A 22,806-nucleotide genomic window follows, 5' to 3' on the forward strand; every position below is an offset into this window, starting at 1 on the left:
GACTAAATACATTTACTATCTCTTTCCCAGCCCTATGGGTGAACATCATTATTTGTTTCCTTTAATTCATTAATGAACGAAGCAGCCATCTTTGCCAACAACCCTTTACCATCATTTGTCCACAGGAATTTCTCAGTGCTTTGCCACTTTGTATAATAACTTGCTGTAGTGGAAAATAATAATCCACCAAATTACACTATTTTCTTACCTCAGTGTTTAACTCAGCTATTAAAACCTTCTCAAACTAGTTATTCCTACACAATTCTTAGAGGAGCATTCTTGTATCGTTACTAAATTCAATTTCACACTTAGCTAATTTCCCCCCTCCCCCCAATTTGCTAAAAATCTGCAAGAATAAGTGAATTTAATGTCCACCAAATGGAGAACCTATAAAAGGAAATCCTCTACTGGGCCTGATCCAATACTCCCTGAAGTCAATGGGAGTCTTTCCACTGACATTTGATTGAACCCTTTTATCCACAGAACACAACAGCACTGGCAGCAGCAAGTACAAGCTTCCCTATAAAGCTCTGTGAATACAGCTCATCCTTCCTTTGGAATGAGAGGACAGTAGTTAACTCTCTATGTCCATTCAGTTGTTGGAGACTCTGCTGAGATCAGTGCCAACTGTGGCAGTAGTTTCTGTGACAGGGAATTCTTTTATTTAGGAAGGGGCCAGAGACCACTAAGCTCATTTCATATATGCCCATTAACAGCTGCCAAGATGGTTGCAAATTTCAATAATTATTGACAATGTTTATTCTAGTTGTAGACTCTAATATGGCACTCTCACCTCCCATACACTAACAGATCTATTCTCCCTTCCCTCCGGTGATGTATTATTTTGATGAGTCTCCCCCAAGGTCTCACAGGAAATCTGTGGAAGAGCCAAGAACAGAATCCAGATCTCCTGGGTCCCAGTCCAGTGGTATTATCCCAAAACCATCCTTCCTTGGGCTTGATAAGAAATGGTGACTTTGATGGGAAAGGCTGCATATCCCAAGTTAGCTAAGGAAAAAAAATGTGACTTATGTGGCTATTCACACTTGGATTTAAACTAGTACAAATGAAAACAGAATTTGTCCTATTTTCCATAAAATGTCCTTAAGAAAAAAAAGAGGGTTAGTTTGATTTTATTTTGAATGCAGCATGTTGGCTTGAAAGAGTGCAGTAAAGACTTAAGACATGCAAAGCATATGAAATTGGGGAAAACAATTGGATCGTGTCCTCACTCATTGTGGGATAAAGTAAAAAGCGAATGTATCCTGTCCATGAACATGCAAGATACCTTTGCTGATTCTTTTATACGGAGGCATTTTAGGCAACTTTGCATTATTTCCCACACCTAGCTGCACTAATATTCTTTCTGGAAGAGGGGGGAGAGATTATTATATTCATGGAAAACTTTTACTTACACAGGACTTTCCTTGGTTTCAGAGTAGCAGCCGTGTTAGTCTGTATTCGCAAAAAGAAAAGGAGTACTTGTGGCACCTTAGAGACTAACAAATTTATTAGAGCATAAGCTTTCGTGAGCTACAGCTCACTTCAGGACTTTCCTTAGAGCTGAAAAAAGTTACCCAGTGCGCTCCCAGCCAGACTCCCTAGTGAAGTGAAAAATTCTTCCATCTGATAAGAAACTTGTCTTGGGGCAGGGTTTGCTTTTGTTCCTAACAAAGAAACCACTCTCCTTTGCAGTGGTGAGGTTTCACTCCCTGAGTTTGCTTTGATTTCGACAGCTCTACCCAGCAGAGACCCACTGTAATCCCTGATGGCCGATATTCACAGCACATAAGGAGTGCCATCAGCCCACGTTCTCCCAAATCTGATCTGTGTGCTGTCCCCATACCTTGCTGCATAAGACGACTGGATGTTCCACCTTTAGAACTTTATTAAAATAAAAACTAATTGCATAGGTAAGTTATCCCTGAATAATGTTACCAGGGGACATCTGAATTCTCCAGGTTGGAAATTTCACCAAGAATCTAATTAAGGGTCATTAGGAACCTCCATTTTCCACATAAAGTCTAGCTCACCGATTTCTGTAGGTGCCTCTGATGTATCTGAAATGAAGTTAAGTCTCCAGCTCTGTACTGCACAGCAGGATAAGCCATACCTGCCAGGGCACCCCTCAGACATTTTCTCTTTTCTGGTGTTTAAAAAAAAAAAAGTTTCCCCTTACACTTGAATGGCAAGATTTTCTCCTGCTACACCCCCATATATGCTTCATTTCTAGTCAGGGGATAAGCAATACGATAATGTGCACACTTGGGTTGGGCATCTTGTCATTACTCCAGTGAAGTCTTTGTTTTGTCTTAATTTAGTACTTAAGAAGGAGCCAATCTGTTTGATTATTAGGATTGGTGGGTAGAGCCAGACTGACTGCTCTGGAGAAGGAAGTCCCCTGGAGATATACACCGTTCTCATTGCCCTGCTAGCGGGCTTAAACCCTGACCTAGAGGAAACCCCTGTGGGGGGAAAGAGTTTGGTATCTTTGATCCATCTGCCAATCCACTGCTAACTGGGACAGTGGTTTTGTGATGTAGAAATCTGTCAGCTGGAAACTGGACTGAGTCCACCAAACTTACCAAAGCTAAATAATAATCTCCTTTTGTTAACTTCCCCACACCCAACAGCGTTTCTCCCACTGTTTATTAGATCACCTTCTGGAAGCGTGACAATCCCCTGCAAAATAAAGCTATGACGCAAACTGTTGATTAAGCTTATGGGGAGCTACAGCTCCATGTTCCATCCAGATTTTGTCATTTGGCTCATTCTGTCGGGGTCCACAGTATTTCATTTTTGTTCCTTGCAGATATATTTCTAATATATCTAAAATATCTATCTATCTATTAAAATTCATTTTCACGCCCTTTGCACTGGAGGGATGTCACTACAGAACAGGTGATAGACCTCATTCTCTCTCCCATCATTGCTAATGCTGGTACTGTTTCACCTGCACTAGAATAAGAGAAGAATTTCAGAAAGACTTAAGTGCAGATAAACCCCCTTTGCAGTATGCTCTCACCTGCACAGGGTCACTGCACACCATTCCAATAGGGACATGTAACTACACATGTTGCACCTGCACATTTGCAGCCAGTTTTCCCAGATAAGTCCTGCAATGCTTTCCCCCACCTTTCAGTGACCACTCTGCCTACTAATCACCTGCCCTCTTCAATCTCATGGCATATTGAATTCAGCTGGTCCAAGGCCACTGAGGTGATTTCAGGTCTGCCCATTATCCTCCCATCCCATTATACTAGAACACCTATCTATCATAAGTACTTATATGGCCTCACAATCTTTAATGCATCTATTCTCCTAACTTCCCTGTGAGGAAGGGAAATGTGATTTTACCCATTTTACAGGAAGGTAAGATAGGAAATATAAAATTTAAGTGACTTGCCCAAGGTCAGACAGCAAACCTATGGTTATCAGGGAATTGAACCCAGATCTCCTAAGTCCTGAGACCTTCCTTCACCTCCTGATAGCAGCTGATGCAGATTTTGGGTGATCTCCACTAGTTCCCCACCTAAGTCAAATATGCGATCAATGACATGTTAAGAGGAATAAAACTAAAATATTATGGAGGGGGTTGGGGTTTTTTGCATTAAAAGTTTTATTAAAATATACGTTTTTATATTTACAGCATACTTTTCTTTAAAATAGGATGTTTTAAATGATGGCAGCTATAATTTATCAATATTTTTATTTTAGAGGTATAATTTTTAAATTTGACTTGTGTGTTCTCCTGCATTCTATATTTAAAAACAAAAAAGAGAAACAGAGAGAACATTAATATAACATTTAAAGAGAGTCAGGAAAATAAATGCATTTATATTTACCCTTACTGCAGCTCATAATCTAAGCACTGCCAGAACAGACAGCTGCGGCAGCATAGGAGCTAGCAAACAGAGCTGTAAACGGGAATTTGAGTGGGAGCTTGCAAGGGGAGTTTGTATTGTGGTGCTTGTTTGGGGTTTGTTTTTGCTGGGGGGGTGGTCTTTTTGGTGTGGCTTATGTTTCCCAGATTAACAGGACTTAGGTGGGAAGGCTATGATGGATACGGAGGCAGCTGTGGGAGTGATTCCTGTAGTGGAAGACACAATGAGGATGACTGGATGTGGAAGCTGTGGTATGTACGTGATCCTGGAAGAGGGACCTGGTAAGAGTTTTTTCTGCATGAAGTGCCATCTGATAGAGCTGATGGAGGAAAAGATCCGAGGTTTGCAGATGCAGGAGGAAAGTCTGGTTGAGTTTAGGAAGGGGTTTGATGGAGCAAAGACATGAGGTATCTGAAGGGAAAAGCTCAGACTTACAGATGGAAGCAGCGCTGGGGAATTTTGAGGGGAGACTAGGTGACGAAAGTAGTCAGTGGAAGCATGTGACTAAAAGAACCAGGCAGAGGAAAAGACGGGCTAGTGAAGGAGAAATAGAGCTTAGGAACAGGTTTGCAGAGTTGGAAAATGAAGAAGGGGCTCAGCAGGTAGTTGCTGAAGGTGGAAGGGCAAGGAAGAAGAGAAGAGAGGCTAGTCCTATAGGAAAAGGGGAAGAGTCAAGGGAGACCACACCAAATATGAGCCCCAGGAGGATACAGGATGGGTTGAAGAGGATTATAAGGGAAAATAGGAATGGAAAGAACTTGCAGCTAGAGGGAACAGGGGAGAGACTGGAGAATAGCACCGTTACCAGGAAAAGGCAGGTCTGTGTGATCGGGGACTCTTTATTGAGAAGAATAGACAGGCCTGTAACTAGAGCTGATCCAGAGAATAGAAGGGTGTGCTGTCTTCCAGGTGCTAAGATACGGGATGTAGACCTGAGGTTGAAAAGGATCCTAAAGGGAGCGGGAAAGAATCCCCTAATTATCCTTCATGTGGGAACAAATGACAAGGCTAGATTCTCGCTGGAAAGTATTAAGGGAGACTATGCTAGGCTGGGGAAGACACTTAAGGAAATCGAGGCTCAGGTGATCTTTAGTGGGATCCTGCCTGTTCCTAGAGGAGGGCAACAAAGGTGTGACAAGATTATGACTGCCAACAGAGCTTAGGCAGTGGTGCTATAAGGAGGGCTTTGGAATATATCGCCACTGGGAGGCATTCATGGACAGAGGACAGTTCTCTCGGGATGGACTTCATCTGAGTAGGGAAGGAAATAGACTTCTAGGATGGAGGCTGGCATAACTGATAGAGAGCTTTAAACTAGGAATTTGGGGGAGATGGTTGGGAGATGTCCAGGTAAACTCCATGCCAGATTTTAGCATTGAGAGGAAAGAAGATGAAGTAAGAAAGGATACAGCCATGGGTAGGAGAATGTGTATAAGGAGCAAGGGCAGTGTGGATACTAGTCTAATAGGTTATACTGACTGTAGAATGACTGTGCCTAATAGGGTACAAAATGTGAGCGAGGCCAAACAGCAAAAATTAAAATGTTTGTACACCAATGCGAGGAGCCTAGGTAACAAAATGGAGGAATTAGAGCTACTGGTGCAGGAAGTGAAACCAGATATTATAGGGATAACAGAAACATGGTGGAATAGTAGTCATGACTGGACTACAGGTATTGAAGGGTATGTGCTGTTTAGGAAAGACAGAAATAAAGGTAAAGGTGGTGGAGTAGCATTGTATATCAATGATGAGGTAGAATGTAAAGAAATAAGAAGCTATGCAATGGATAAGACAGAGTCCGTCTGGGCAAAAATTACATTGGGGAAGATAACTAGTAGAGCCTCTCCTATGATAGTGCTTGGGGTGTGCTATAGACCTCCGGGATCTAATTTGGATATGGATAGAGCCCTTTTTAATGTTTTTAATAAAGTAAATACTAATGGAAACTGCGTGATCATGGGAGACTAACTTCCCAGATATAGACTGGAGGACCAGTTCTAGTAATAATAATAGGGCTCAGATTTTCCTAGATGCGATAGCTGATGGATTCCTTCATCAAGTAGTTGCTGAACCGGCTAGAGGGGATGCCATTTTAGATTTAATTTTGGTGAGTAGCGAGGACCTCATAAAAGAAATGGTTGTAGGGGATAATCTTGGTTCAAGTGATCATGAGCTAATTCAGTTCAAACTGAACGGAAGGATTAACAAAAATAAATCTGCAACTAGAGTTTTTGATTTCAAAAGGGCTGACTTTCAAAAATTAAGGAAATTAGTTAGGGAAGTGGATTGGACTGAAGAATTTATGGATCTAAAGGTAGAGGAGGCCTGGGATTATTTTAAATCAAAGCTGCAGAAGCTATCGGAAGCCTGTATCCCAAGAAAGGGGAAAAAATTCATAGGCAGGAGTTGTAGCTTGCTCATCCAGCTTGGTCATCTTAGAGAGGTGATTAAGAAGAAGCAGAAAGCATACAGGGAGTGGAAGATGGGAGGGATCAGCAAGGAAAGCTACCTTATTGAGGTCAGAACATGTAGGGATAAAGTGAGACAGGATAAAAGTCGAGTAGAGTTGGACCTTGCAAAGGAAATTAAAACCAATAGTAAAAGGTTCTATAGCCATATAAATAAGAAGAAAACTAAGAAAGAAGAAGTGGGGCCACTAAACACTGAGGATGGAGTGGAGGTTAAAGATAATCTAGGCATGGCCCAATATCTAAACAAATACTTTGCCTCAGTCTTTAATAAGGCTAAAGAGGATCTTAGGGATAATGGAAGGATGACAAATGGGAATGGATATGGAGGTAGATATTACCATATCTGAGTTAGAAGCGAAACTCAAACAGCTTAATGGGACTAAATCGGAGGGCCCAGATAACCTTCATCCAAGAATATTAAAGGAATTGGCACCTGAAATGGCAAGCCCATTAGCAAGAATTTTTAATGAATCTGTAAACTTGGGAGTTGTACCGAATGATTGGAGAATTGCTAATATAGTTTCTCTTTTTAAGAAAGGAAAAAAAGTGATCCGGGTAATTACAGGCCAGTTAGTTTGACATCTGTAGTATGCAAGGTCCTGGAAAAAATTTTGAAGGAGAAATTAGTTAAAGACATTGAAGTCAATGGTAAATGGGACAAAATACAACATGGTTTTACACAAGGTAGATCGTTCCAAACCAACCTGATCTCCTTCTTTGAAAAAGTAACAGATTTTTTAGATAAAGGAAACGCAGTGGATCTAATTTACCTAGATTTCAGTAAGGCATTTGATACCGTGCCACATGGGGAATTATTAGTTAAATTGGAGAAGATGGGGATCAATATGAACATCAAAAGGTGGATAAGGAATTGGTTAAAGGGGAGACTGCAACGGGTCTACTGAAAGGCGAACTGTCAGGCTGGAGGGAGGTTACCAGTGGAGTTCCTCAGGGATCAGTTTTGGGGCCAATCTTTTTATTTCTGACCTTGGCACAAAAAGTGGGAGTGCGCTAATAAAGTTTGCAGATGATACAAAGCTGGGAGGTATTGCCAATTCAGAGAAGGATCGGGATATTATACAGGAGGATCTGGATGACCTTGTAAACTAGAGTAATAGTAATAGGATGAAATTTAATAGTGAGAAGTGTAAGGTTATGCATTTAGGGATAAATAAGAATTTTAGTTATAAGTTGGGGATGCATCAATTAAAAGTAACGGAAGAGGAGAAGGACCTTGGAGTATTGGTTGATCATAGGATGACTATGAGCTGCCAATGTGATATGGCTGTGAAAAAAGCTAATGAGGTTTTGGGATGCATCAGGAGAGGCATTTCCAGTAGGGATAAGGAGGTTTTAGTACCATTATACAAGGCACTGGTGAGACCTCATCTGGAATACTGTGTGCAGTTCTGGTCTCCCATGTTTAAAAAGGATGAATTCAAACTGGAGCAGGTACAGAGAAGGTCTACTAGGATGATCCGAGGAATGGAAAACTTGTCTTATGAAAGAAGACTTAAGGAGCTTGGCTTGTTTAGCCTAACTAAAACAAGGTTGAGGGGAGATATGATCGCTCTCTATAAATAGATCAGAGGGATAAATACAGGAGAGGGAGAGGAATTATTTAAGCTCAGCACCAATGTGGACACAAGAACAAATGGGTATAAACTGGCCACCAGGAAGTTTAGACTTGAAATTAGACGAAGGTTTCTAACCATCAGAGGAGTGAAGTTTTGGAATAGCCTTCCAAGGGAAGCAGTGGGGGCAAAAGATCTATCTGGCTTTAAGATTCTACTCGATAAGTTTATGGAGGAGATGGTAAGATGGGATAGTGTGACTTTGGTAATTAATTGATCTTTAAATACTCAGGGTAAATAGGCCTAATCCCCTGAAATGGGATATTGGATGGATGGGATCTGAGTTACCCAGGAAAGAATTTTCTGTAGTATCTGGTTGGTGAATCTTGCCGATATGCTCAGGGTTTAGCTGATCGCCTTATTTGGGGTCGGGAAGGTATTTTCCTCCAGGGCAGATTGGAGAGGGCCTGGAGGTTTTTCACCTTCCTCTGTAGCATGGGGCACGGGTCACTTGAGGGAGGATTCTCTGCTCCTTGAAGTCTTTAAACCACGATTTGAGGACTTCAACAGCTCAGACATAGGTGAGGTTTTTCGTAGGAGTGAGTGGGTGAGATTCTGTGGCCTGCGTTGTGCAGGAGGTCGGACTAGATGATCAGAATGGTCCCTTCTGACCTTAGGCACCTTGAAAAGAAAAAAACAGAACAAAGAATATCAGTATAAATTACACATTCAGGGTCTAAGCCAAAACCCACTGATGTTAGTGAAAACACTCCCATCTACTTCTATGGGAGATAGACCTGGCTCTTGGTCACTATGCAGCCTATCCTCCCGCAAACAAAACTCGAACTATCAAATTAGTCTGAGCTACCATTTCTCTCCCCCTATCTCCAAGAGAACCTATATAAACCCCAGAGGGACCACAGCCAACAGGAGGTCTGTGGTGGGGAGAACATGATATGGCAGATCTCTTGCCCCTAGCCTGAAAAATGTCCATCTCAGGATCTTGGAGAAGAAATGGGAAGAGAGAAAATAGTTAATACATCTTGAAAAAACAGAAAAAATTCACTATCAGACATCCAAAGAGTTACGCAAAAATGTTACAAACAATTAGCTTCCCTCCATCCACATGGGCCAGTGCTCATTACAGTAGACCCTTAGTATAAAGAGAAGAAAGAGCAGCATCCTCTTCCCTATCTGCCATGCCACCTGGCTGGAGCATGAGAGCCTAGCTTCTCAGAACACATCAGTGATTGATTTTATTACAGCTGGACTGAACCAAGAGAAATATGGAACAAGTACTTCAGTTTCCTGTGCAATGGATTGGGCAAATTCCATGGGGGAATACTTTTCATTAGTTCTGTAGAGTGGATACTTCCAACCAGTGCAAGGCCGTGCTAGCAACACTTAGCCAAGCCCTTTGTGTTTGGAATAGCACATTGTCTAAATAGGAAAATGGATCAGAGATGTTTTTATTTTAGTTGTCACATCACAGAGAGGTGAGAGAAAGGGAAGAGTGATGGTTTTATTGTGCCAAGGAGCCAGCACACAGTTTAGCATGCACATTAAGAAATGCACTCAGTATAATTGCTATTTATTTTATACAGCTTTCATACAGACTATCACAAAACACCTTACAATCATTGGCAGTGTAAGGATTATGAAAGCTTAGTAGAGAGACTATTACAGGGAAAGCAGTTTCAAATGTACTTCCATACAAAGAGCCAGCACACTACACTGTGAAAGGGGTAGAGGCCAAATCCCACCACCCTTAACCATGCAAACAATGCTTGCTCACACAAATAGTCCCACTGAACTAAATGGGATTACTCTAAGAACTACTCACGTAAGTCACGTTTGCAAGACTGGGGCCAGCATTCACTTCTATACAATGCAACCCTTTCATAGTAAAATTCCTCAGGTTATCACCAAGAGAATGTCGTTATAAGAGGAGGTACAGTGGGAAGTGGGAACTGCAGCCAGCCTATGGAAAGCCAGTCATTCCTACCTGATCCTCTTCACGTCCCTCTGGGAGCAGCTGTAGCAAAATTCAGGGGGATCTAGGTTTAGCCCTCCCTCAGGGGGCAGCATTAACTTCTCTTCTACATACCACTGCCATTGAGATGGAGGGGGCGATGACAATCGTCATATTCTCAGGGGACTAAAAGTAAAATGAGTTCATAGTGGAGAGAAATCTCACTATATGCAATTCAGGAATTTCACATTTCACTATATGCAGTTTTAGAGTGAACTAATATGTAGAAAGAGGGTCCTACTCGCCTATACCAAGACACCTGGTCAGTCACACTCTGAGGCAGCTGGAAGCCGAAGATGCAAGGAAATGACTGAGAGGGAAGGAGTGAAAGGATCTGCTACCCACAGTGAACAGGTTGACAGAAGGAGGCAGAAATTGAGGAGTCTGGAGAAGGAGTTTAGAAGAACTGAAATGGGAGGATAGAGAGAAGGCGAGGAAGAGAAAAGAAAATGGTGTAGTTCCCAGAGTTCTGAAGATCAGGAGGCCCTCTCTCAACTCACTGCACACAAAGAAGAATCTCAAGTAGATGCCTGTGCCAAACTGAAAACCTCTCACAATTAAACAGACTCAAGCACCTTTTTTGAAATGACTTTGGTGTAAATTTTGGGAAATTCTCCTGGTAGCCTTGTCATCTGGTCTACTTGACTTCTTTCCATGGGTTAGAGTGGTGCAAATGATAAGAGCATTCACTTGAAACAGCTGTCTCCAGGTGCCTTGCACACCCAAAAAGACAGAGAATTTGGACATTCCTTCCACTGACTAGGCTGATATGGTTCAAAGCATGTTTAACCATTAGTGGTGTCACTATAGAATTAGAGGGGTAGAGGGAAATATTAATCAAGTCTAAGCCTCTATGAAGTTTTGGGATACTTTAGAACATACAGGACACAAATGCAGGAGAAGCAGAAATCAAATGTTCCCTTCTCCTATCTACTGGACAGTTTTGTTTGAATCTTATCTGCTCCAACTTCTTGCTTCTGAAAAAAAATGTGCTAGACTAAATGAATATTTTAAGCTACAACTAAAGGTAAACACTCCATTGGAACTTTGCCCTAATCAATAGTAACAATGTGCATGTCACATGGGAGTCAGAGGATAGACTATGGCTGCTTACTAGTCAGCAAATAAGTTAATTATACTTGCTCCTGCTTGGAGAACGGGACAAGTGAAGGTCCAGTCCACCCATATTAATGCTATCATCATTACCTTCATACTTTGATGGCTTTGTGATTATGACACAAAGATCTAAGGTTCTTGTCACAGTGGAGTAATGTTACTGACCCCTGGTGGAAGAAACACATTAGTACAGTCCAAATGTGTGCAATTTCCACCTAGAAAATAGGTTCAGGTTTTAATTCAAGTTCACGGTTATCTCTTGCAGAATATTCGGCTTTTATTAAAAAAGGAAATCCTCCAAAACAGGCAATTTCTGCACACAATGCTGTGATGTCCAAGGAGATGTTACATCCTCATAAGTGAATTTTCCCAGTCTTGGACAGATTAGCACAAATTAAATGTCACACTAATCTGTGCATGAAAGAAGCAGCAAATTAAGTTTAAATGAATTCACATCACTAAGAAGTAGTTGCATTAAGTATGCAGTGGTAGAACAGTGAAAATTTTTGTAGCAATTCTGAACTGTTACTTTCTCAGTTGGCATTGCTCTTGATTTTTAAAGTACCATAAAACAATTTCAGAGTGGTAGCCATGTTAGTTTGTATCAGCAAAAAGAATGAGGAGTACTTGTGGCATCTTAGAGACTAAAATTTATTTGAGCATAAGCTTTGTGGGCTAAAACTCACTTCATTGGATGAATGTAGTGGAAAATACAGCAGGAAGGTAGATATAGATATAGACACACACACACACACACACACACACACACACACACACACACACACCATGAAAAAATGGGTGTTGCCATACACACTATAATGAGAGTGATCAATTAAGGTGAGCTATTATCAGCAGGAGAAAAAAAACTTTTGTAGTGATAATCAGGATGGCCCATTTCCAACAGTTGACAAGAAGGTGAGAGTAATGGGGGAGGGGGGAGGAAATAAGCACGGGGAAATAGTTTTACTTTGTGTAATGACCCATCCACCCCCAGTCTTTATTCAAGCCTAAGTTAATGGTATCAAGTTTGCAAATTAATTCCAATTCAGCAGTCTCTTGCTGGAGTCTGTTTTTGAAGTTTTTTTGTTGTAATATTGCGACTTTTAGGTCTGTAATTGAGTGACCAGGGAGATTGAAGTGTTCTCCGACTGGTTTTTGAATGTTATAATTCTTGACGTCTGATTTGTGTCCATTTATTCTTTTACATAGTGACTGTCCAGTTTGGCCAATGTACATGGTAGAGGGACATTGCTGGCACATGGCAGATATCACACTGGTAGATGTGCAGGTGAACGAGCCTCTGATGATGTGGCTGGTGTGATTAGGTCCTATGATGGTGTCCCCTGAATAGATATGTGGACACAGTTGGCAATGGGCTTTGTTGCAAGGATGGGTTCCTGGTTAGTGTTTTTGTTGTGTGGTTGCTGGTGAGTACTTGCTTCAGGTTGGGGGGCTGTCTGTAAACAAGGACTGACCTGTCTCCCAAGATCTGTGAGAGTGATGGGTCGTCCTTCAGGATAGGTTGTAGATCCTTGATGATGCATTGGAGAGGTTTTAGTTGGGGTGAAGGTGATGGCTAGTGGCGTTCTGTTACTTTTTTTTGTTGGGCCTGTCCTGTAGAAGGTGACTTCTGGGTACTCTTCTGGCTCTGTCAATCGGTTTCTTCACTTCAGCAGATGGGTATTGTACTTGTAAGAACATTTCAGTAAACGACAGTGGTTTCAGAACTTAAAAAAAAACCTGCTTTTCTAAAAATTAAGAACAAATTTAGGATTAAAGACAGATTTTTTTCAAAGCCACTTGGAACCTTTGGACACATACTGCATTTAAATCCCCTGCAGAGCTTTGAAAATCTCATCCAAAATCTTTTAACATTAGCAAAACTACAAAGATGCTTTATTCTTAGAACAAACAATCCCTAAGTCTAAGCTACCTCATTGGCTTGAACAGAGTGTGATGACAAGATTTGTTTCCCCCACCTTCCCCAATGTATTCTTCAGAATCTGTTGAATCTTTTTAGAACGCAAGGAGCACTGACAAAAGGAAGTTCTTTCTGTTTTGCTCTTCTAATCCTGGAGACCTTTCATTCTTGCTTATAAGGAAGATCTTTAAGTTTATGCCCAGATATGACTGTGAACTGAGTGACTGACTGATCTTTTTCTTTAAAAGATTTTTAAAAACCCTTCATTCCCAACAGATAACAGAATATGTACTCCATCTTCAATTCTAATACAAAAATTTAAGTGACCTCACTTGCTTTTATATCAGTTATATCAACAGTTTAGTAAATCTGACTGTCACATACTCCGTGACGCTCCTGAGGTCACTGTGCAAATTTTAGGTATATATTGCTTTTTAATATCTGCTGGCAGAAAAAACCTTCTAGAATGTGTTATCAACAGTGTTGTACACAACATGGAGGGTGAATTGTTGTGACAAATCCCAAAGGGACCTAGTCTCTTTGCGGATAGAGCACTTTCCAGATTGATCTCACAGGACACCAGACTAGCCTTTTGCAAGGTTTCATTGGTCATTTTCACCTCAGCAGCTGAGAAACTCTTGACCATGTTGGCTACAAGGACAACTGACCAGATTGTCACAGGTGGTCAGCTAATACGAAGGTGGAAAGGAATGCACAAAGCTTTTCCCTGATTTCCAGTCTTTTAAGGTTTTGAGTGGACGGGTGTGTATTGTCGCAACTTTAACTGCCATTAAACTGGTTTTTGGTTGCCAACTACCTACGGGGTTTGTTTCGTTTGTTTTCTTAGGTGGTTTAGGTGTACCTCCGTGAACAGCTTCCCAGAGGCAGGAAGAACGGGAGCTATACTTGCCTGTGAATCAGAGGGAGAAACTGTGCTGCTGATGCTGATCCTATTTCAACCTCATGAAGAACATGATGCAAGGACATGCCACTGTAAACTCTGTATAACTTTTAAACAGGGATTAAATGTTATTGAAAGTGCACCAAGATCAACCCTCCATGTTTGCCAACCTGTCCGCTGGAAGCAACTGCCGTGAAGGATTTTGTCTCATTATTTACCTCCCAAAACACCCAGTAGCCTCTCAAACTTCCAGAAATTTGATATAGACAAGAGTGTCTGCATTACATAGGCAGGTCTGTAACATGGGCATAGGTCTGAGTTGATCAGTTGGCAGAAGTATGTACATGATCACCCTTAAAAGTGCTAAAACTGTGTAAGCTCATCTATGACAAACAAATGGGAGAACATATGAAAATTCTACTGCCTCTATGTGCAGTAGTGTGGAAAGAGCTACAGAAAATGTGCATTTACACACACATTTAAAATATGAAGAACATGATCAAGCCTTTTATTTCTCATGTATATGGCATATGCTAAAGAAACTCAGGAGAAGATATACCAAACCAGATGGTTACTTATTTGAATACAAAAGGAGGACTTGTGGCACCTTAGAGACTAACAAATTTATTTGAGCATAAGCTTTCATGAGCTACAGCTCACTTCATCGGATGCATTAAGTGGAAGTGAATGCATTCACCTTAGTCTCTAAGGTGCCACAAGTACTCCTTTTCTTTTTGTGAATACAGACTAACACAGCTGCTACTCTGAAACCTGTCATTATTTGAATGTTATTCTAGTGCATTCCAAGTCAATTTCAGTCAATCCATGTTTTTCATGTTGCTGTAAATGCACTGTTCAATGGTATATTTAAACAATTCTGATTTTTTAAAACACAAAGTCTGGACACGGAGCTTTCTTCCTATTATGGAGCCATAGTGCCTAGCCTTCTTTATGATGTGAAATTCTAAAGCCCAGAAAAGATACCAAACATTTGCTTAGATTACATTCTCAAAGTATTTTAAAATTTTAACTCTTTGTTGGGGTCTAATGCCATTAAGATTTCTGATTTTCAAGAAAGCTGTAATCAAATGAGCAGAAATGAGCTGTCTCTCCCTTTCTAATAACTTCTAACAACCTCTAATAGGTGTTAGTTCAGTGTAACAAGTGTAAGTCAAAGCTTGTTTAAAAGAAGTCAGAATGAGACTCATATCATAAGTTTTATTAACAATACGGTACATTAGCATTTGTTTTGCAAAGCTTAGGTCTTGCTAAGCAGTTTTAATCAATGCAATTATGTAAAGCTATTTGCACTACAGAAATCAACTACATTCACACGCACAACTTGAATTTAATCCAGTCAACAGTCATATCAAATCTACAATTTACCAAAAATACAAAGTTGATTTTCTAATAAAAGCAAAAAATGTTGTGGTTCAGTAAAACCCATTTTCTACTACAGAATAAGTTGCACCCATAACTAAGCTTGAGACAAAGAAAATACTTTCTAGGAGCCCAGAGTAAGACTTACACTTTCATAACTATGAAATGCCATGCAGACTTGTTTATAAAAAGATTTGCGAGGTCTGAATTATTAAGCTAATTTTTGCTAGAAGTTGGTTTATAAAATGATTCTCCTTTCATACTAAAAATGTCATTATGTAGAATTTTCTATTCACCCTCTCCCCCAAAAGCTATGTCTGATTTGGAATACCATCCACAGGCCCTATCACAATTGCTCTATTGGTGTAGTTATCATAAACAAGACTTAACAAAAGCATAACAAAAGTTAAATCTGCTAACTTTCCTTTACAGAAAGACAAATAAATGGCATAAATGCAACGCGTATTCTATATATACACATTTACGCTGCATAAACCCAGTTTGTAGATTCATATCTACTTCCATTCTGTAAAGGATCTATGGCTGCTGCCAATTCAATTGTTCTATCAAGGCACTATACAACCATTAAACCTCTAATATTCTCCAAGATGCACTGAAGAACATTTATGAATGTGTTTAAGTTGTTAAAAAGCCCTCATACTTACTGCAGCTATAGCTATAAAAATGGCACACAAAACTTTATAGACAACAGTATTTACTCTGTGAACAAAACACATTCTGCACTGTAAAAGGAAAATAGTATATGGATTCCAGCAACTTAGGGAAGGGAAACATGAATGTACAGTACTATGGGGAATGATACATTCCTCCTGTACATTATTTATACAGTCAGCAATAATCCTTTATGTCACATCTAGTCAGGCACCAAAACTGATGTATCAAAACTAAATTGTAGTGTTTAAGAAAACTCCCTTTTCTAAAGGTAAATTACTGTAGAACTGACAGGAAAAAAAAAGGCAGAGTTACTAAAAGTAGCATTGTAGTGGTCTGTAAGAACTTCAGTTTGTAAGAACTTCATAACTCAAGTTATGGTCCAGGCTCTACACAATTCACCAGCAACTACTAACAGAGCAAAATGTAACTTTTGACATTTGCAATACTGTAGAGAAGCTCAGCGAGACAAATAACTCAAAGTAACTTTCTCAAACAATTTAGTGTTTACACTAGTCACAAATTGTAAGTAATACTGCTATAAATAAGTAGGAATACCTTAGTAAAACTCCATCTCTAGGTAATAGCTACACAGTATTAGTGAATATTCTTATTACAACATAAAGGCAATATCAAATCAGATTCTTTTTAAAAAGCTAGTTTCACAAATCTTTAGAACTAGATTAAAAACATTTTTAAGACTATGTTAACAAGGCACAAAATTTTTCTATATTCCAATTTGGCCAAAGTTTATAGTTAAACTAGTTTTTGAAGGAATTTTCACATTTACAAAGTAACTTGTGTTTACTACCTTTCCAATTTAATTTTTTTTGGGGGGGTACCCATTTTTTCTTAAATGGGATTTTGTCCTAATCTAGAACTACTTAACTAGTATTTTAACAAAACATGAATGTATGTAGCAGTGACTCAAATCCTGCAAAAAGTGCCAAATGCCTTGAATGTAGAGCAGGAGATATTGCATATCTTTAAGCAATGTGCCTGAAAAGTCATGGTACATTATTGGGGGGAAAAAGCTGGAAAGTTAAGTGATTAAGTTCTGACATCTTTAAGCTATTTAGCTTATTGTATAGACCCCCTCAAATTTAAAATTAAGGTCTCTTCATAGTTCCTTTACAATACTATTGTGTATAGCAGCCATCTCTAATTTAATCTTACTGATTACCATACAGAAAGCAAAGCTGTTCAAGCAAACTTTTGAGCATACTTTGCACCCAAATAATAAAATATAATGTAGATATCTTCTGGACTGTATTACAAGAATACATTGAAGTTCCTCCAACCAATTGCATTCCCAAACAACTCTTAATATTGGGGCATTGTTCTAAGAATAAAAAAAGTGATATGTGCAATTCTCAAACACGTATATTAAATCCAATTGTCTATTTACTGATTCTTTTTTCTTTTATCAAGTACTTGTTCCCTGTTTCAGTAAAATCTGTACAGTGATTCACTCACAGACATACACTGACCCATCCTCATCTTTCCCTACTTGCCATGATCCCCACCTATCTTCTGAGCCTATGATTGTTTTAAAACAGGGAAAAAAATATAAGGTATCCAATAGAAGTATGCAAGCCTTTCAGACAATATCAGGCTGCGGAGATACTGTTGCTAAGTAATGTGAATATACTGTATAAATATGGTCTGATACAGCTGGTTTCTTCAAAGCTACTTAAATCTTTAGCTTTAACATACATCACAATCTGAAGAGATAGTGTACAAGCCTAAACATCTATTTACATATGCTACAATGTTTTGGAAAATATTTCTTAAAATTAATTAAAAATCATTTTGAAAGTACTGTATCTGACTTCATAATGTCAATTGGGATAAACTCTCACCTGTAAACAGAATGCCAATACTAGCATCTTAAACAATAAGTGCTACAAAGTTAAACTGCTTAATTACTTATTTTAAAAAAGCAGTTGTCTAATTAAACTATTTGGCTTGACTTTGTGATAATATCCAGTTAAATTTTTGACATGGAATCATGCATGCAACACTGCTCAACCAAGTTGAATTCAAAAAAAGAAATATATAATGAGAGGTCTGTATGCGTTGATGGGGACAAACCAGGGACCATGGTGTGGAAAGGACAGCTCCTGGAGCAGCACCTTTATTCACTTTATTTATATACATAGCCATAGATTTTATATATTTATGTCTTACAGCAGCTATAGTTTTATAGCTGAGGAACTGTTGAAAAATATAAAGCAAACTGTGAACTGAACTCCTCTATCACCTACACACCTGACATCTGATTGAACTCCTCTATCACCTGACATCTGTGCTCTCCACAGATGAAGTATGCTCAGCATTTTACCCCAGTTTTCTATTCTGGATGCCTTGATTTAGTCCTTTAGGAAAATACTTAATGCCCAGTTAAATTCGGTTCAAGTATTAGTTGCATCATCAGATGGTAACATAGCATCAAATTAATTCAGACAACCTGAAAAGATCAGGCACAAAAGACATGATAGAGGGTGAAATCCTGGTCTCAATGAAATGAGAACACCCACTACTGTAGTAGAGACAAGATTTAATTCAGACTATTTAAACAGCTGAAAATTGCATGAAAAAAATAGGATCTTACCACTGGCTTGTTCCAATGCTGAATGCTAACAAAACCCTAGCACAATTTACTTAAATATTATAAAAATATCGACTGCTATGCAGTAAGTAGTGCACTGAGCTACCATAATGGGGTTTTGAGTTAGAACTGCATTTACCAAAAAATAGTGCAGAAGTGGTGATCAACTGTTAATCAAGTACTTTGTACTGTGCCTTTATGGAGAGGCCTTTCTGAATAATTTAAGTATGAAACAGTGCTCAAAATGAGTCTGCCCTGGGTTAAAGAAAACCATGTCACAGACCTGAAACAAGAGAATGAAATTCATAGCAAGGGGTTCAGTGTTGCTCTGTATTAGACAGAACCAGTTCTTTTGGAGAAGGGCCAACAGGGGGACAAGAAGCCGAAGGGTCCTGCTGTGCAACACCAACCACAGAAGCCAGGTGACCCTTATGTCAAGCAAGAAAAAATCTGCAATGTACATGGCATGGGCTACCAAACCATTTCCCCAAAAACGTTGGAAAAATCATACCAGAATTATTCTGATTACACAAGAACACAGAACGTAAGAATTCTCTCAGACTGAAATTCAGACACCTCAGCTAACCAGGCTGCAACTCCAAACGTATATAAAATTTCTAGAGCTAAAGTAATTAACCCAGTTGTGGGACTGCTAAACTGAGGACAAGATTTACTGACAACCAAAGATTTTATTTAGAAGCTACTGGGATCTGCCTATTTTACAATAGGGACTCAAAGCACCAGGCAAAGCAGAAAGCTATGTAAATGACCAAACACAGAGTGAGATACATGGTATATATATGACTGCTGGAACATCAGAACAAAGAATTCTGGATTGGATTGTTCAAAACAGAGTTAAAAAGAGCAAAAAGCATCTCTACCTGTTGGATCAGAAATTTTGGGGCATGGATTGTCTTGTCAGCTAATGCACTATGTATTGATTTTCTAAGAAACCACTGTAGAATTTCCTTCTACCATAATAGGTGCTCTAGCTGCATGATCATCACTTAAAAAGCGTTGGTAAATTCTTCGGAGATTTTGGCTGAAGTGTGCCAAAGATCAACACAAGCTTATCACATGCTTCAGAAGACCATGCATTGTGTAAGCACGCGATTTTCCAAGTGAAGAATGCAGACTATGAATCACTTCATTCTCACCTTGATCTTCCCCAGACCAATTCCCACTTTCATGTCCCTGCCATGCGTAACAGAAGTTAAATGAAGAAGACCGGTGTTAGCTGCAAGTAAGACACCTAACTGAATCCACTCTGTATTTCACAAACCTTGAAAAATCAGGGCTAAAAGACAACAAGCACCGATTTCATATTCTATTCAATCAGTAATTCAGGTAACTGCTGAATTGCTTTTATATGCCATCATTTGACTGTAAGAGCTTCAAATTTAACAGCTTTCCTGAAATCCTGACTACAGTCCCACCACCAAAGCCTGAAGAACATTTGGATTGTGCTCTTACTCATACTTTGGAGCTGCTGGTAGTAGTCAAAGAGCCAAAAGTGCAATACAAATCCTTGCTAACTCCGACAACCAGTTCCAAGTAGCCTATCCATGTGTCAGGAAACCCCCAGACTTATCACCACTCTCTTGCTTAATATTAGCTATTAAATGCTCACTGCTGGGATTTGAAATTAATACCTCATTGAGATGAATGGGCAATATATAGTTTACCCCCTTTGCTGTTGCTATTGTTTCCCTATAATTATTCTGTAAGACTGGCTTAATGAAAGACCACACTGATTTATGTAAGAAATGCACAGTCCGCAACCGAAAAGATGATTTAAAGAACAGCTGATTTCTACAGAATCCAAAGGAAAAATATACCACCCAGTTTCCTTAGATCATGAGACCCATAATTTCCCTACTCTCTGGTTATACACTTGTTCCCCAAAGATTTTAATCAACTACACTCTTTAGGTGTGAAACTGATTACTGATCTACACTTTATTTTTCAAATACCTTGTAAAGAAAAACAATCAATACTCTCCACTCACAATGCTATATATTCGTTTTTTTGTTGACGGGATTAAGAAGTTCCTTATTTAGTTTAATTTGATCCTGTCAGACTGAAGTACAGGTTTGGGGGCATAACATTCCTAAAGCAAACTTGTGTTTCTTTCCACTGACATTCTCCTCTAAACCCACACTGAGCATATAGGGCACATTACAGTCAAAGTTATCCACGTGGTTATACTTTGATGTCATCTTATAGGAACGGTATGGTCCTGAATACTACTTGGATATATTGTGCTGATTTTGCATTACTGTACCTTTCAAGACAATAGTACTATGAGGCATAACTTTCTCTGTCATTTGACAATTGAGCATACGCTGAAAAGGTGTCAAACTTGAGCTAAAAAAAATAAATATTTGAAAGCAACTGGCAGTACAAAATCTATATTACTTGATGACTGATATTAAAGTCCATACATACATATAAAAACTTTAAAGATACCAAAACATAAAATCAACATTGTCCCTTTACACTTGGTGCTTTAATGAGGGGGGGGGACTGCTTTATTAAGTTAGCCTTATCTTAGCTGTCTCTTGATAGTACAACTAAAAGTTGACTGTTCAAATACTGTTTTCTTTTCTGGTGTGTTTAGTCTTTAAGCAATTACAACGTAGCACATATGTATTGCAGTATTAGAAATGTTTTCATTAGAACCTTAAAACTGCCTTTCAAACTTAGAGAGATTTGATGACCAAAATGTACTGACAATTTAATAAGCTAACAGAAGACACTTGGTTTTATTGTTTAATACAAAAGGATTCTTCGTTCTATAGCCTTGCGGCATATAGGGCATTCACTCATTCGGTCTCCACAAAGCTGACATGTTCCGTGGCCACAGAGAAAGATCATATTCTTCAGACGATCCAAACAAACAGGGCACATGGTCTGCAAAAGATTTTGACAAGTTAGGTAGGGGAGAGCAATAGTGAGAAAAAAGTATCCAGTATGTATTCTATTAATTGTAGAATATTTAATATATGCACTGTTGAGTGAACAGAGATCATTGCGATAGAAAAACCAGGCCACAAAATGACAACAGATTCAATAACCTGCCTTTTGACATTAAATACAAAATAGAAAATTCACTATTTCATTTAATCCTCAGTTTAAAATATTGGTTTCATGAAGGGGTAACGAGTTTTTTCAACTCCTTCTCCACAAAATGAGAAAACCAACCCCACAGTAGCTTTCTACACAAATCTGATGGCATCATTTAAATTCACAGCAGAGTAAATAAGCAATTTTCAGCTGCATCCCCTTTGGTTTCCTTTATACAATGTTAAGGAAACAGGGAAATCTACCCAAGCACAGACATTTATGTATGTAATTCAATGAACAAATTATTTACCACCCATGCCTCAAATTTCTACCTCCTCATTTACTTACCCCCCCCCCCCACACACACACCCCAAGCACCTCTTGGGCCCAGAAATGGTATGAATATGGTTTGCTTAAAAAAAAAAAAAGTTAACAGTCCCAACATACATGCTAAACACCATAGATGTGAATTGTCTTTCAATTTTCTTCTTGGAAGTAATTTGCTCCCTGATTTGGAATCTTAAGTAACTCAATATTTTCAGAACCTTTACCAACAACATTTAGATACCAGCTTTTTGAAGAAAAGGATCTGGTGTACTCCAATGTATGCTTTAATTCTGTATTTTCAATGTTACTTGTAAAAGGAATAATCATTACTTGCATAGGACAATATCCTGCATGTGTTCTGTTCTTTAGAAATCCAGATAACATCTGAGAAAATTTAATGTTTCAGTGGAGGGCTGCTCAACTTATCTGAGCTTTTTACCCCTAACTCAGATCCACACAGCAACCCTTTAAAACCAGTTTTTACTACTGAACATGAAGTGAGACCAATACCCAAAAGGATCTCTTACAACTGTTCACCATGGAAGTTTGTCCCTTAGAGAACCATCCTTGACTGTGCCTGCAGTGTCCTCCACCTATATCATATGCAAAAATTCAACTACAAGGCACATGTTTGTTCCTTCACCATAATCACATTAAAGTTTCATTTATAAATGGTTTATAAAGGGGTAATATATAAATAGATTTTTAATAAATAATCGATTGTTACAGATTGTTAGATCAACAGGTTGTTTATAACCACAACTTGTACCTACGGAGAAGTTTCTACTCATGTTCTTAAACTGACATCTACAGTGTGCTTATAACCACCCAAGACACATACTAATGTCTGT

General features: G+C 39.1%; 1 protein-coding gene across 4 annotated transcripts in view; it reads right to left on the minus strand.

The window, feature by feature from the left end:
- Nucleotides 1-15,105: 15,105 nt before the first annotated feature.
- MIB1 (MIB E3 ubiquitin protein ligase 1) overlaps nt 15,106-22,806 on the minus strand; it is a 102,349-nt gene continuing 94,648 nt past the window's right edge. For 2 of the 4 annotated variants that reach the window (XR_006278888.1, XR_006278887.1), the window contains exon 22: nt 21,304-21,475. Coding sequence is in view for 2 of the 4 variants with exons in the window: in XM_038389535.2 (XP_038245463.1) it covers nt 21,335-21,478 (144 nt within the window). In the remaining 2 variants the exon portion in view is untranslated. Of the gene's footprint in view, nt 21,479-22,806 lie in introns of all 4 variants that reach the window. The other 2 variants (XM_038389536.2, XM_038389535.2) reach the window with 2 other exon arrangements.

Source organism: Dermochelys coriacea, chromosome 2, assembly GCF_009764565.3.
Source record: "Dermochelys coriacea isolate rDerCor1 chromosome 2, rDerCor1.pri.v4, whole genome shotgun sequence".
NCBI lineage: Eukaryota > Metazoa > Chordata > Testudines > Dermochelyidae > Dermochelys > Dermochelys coriacea.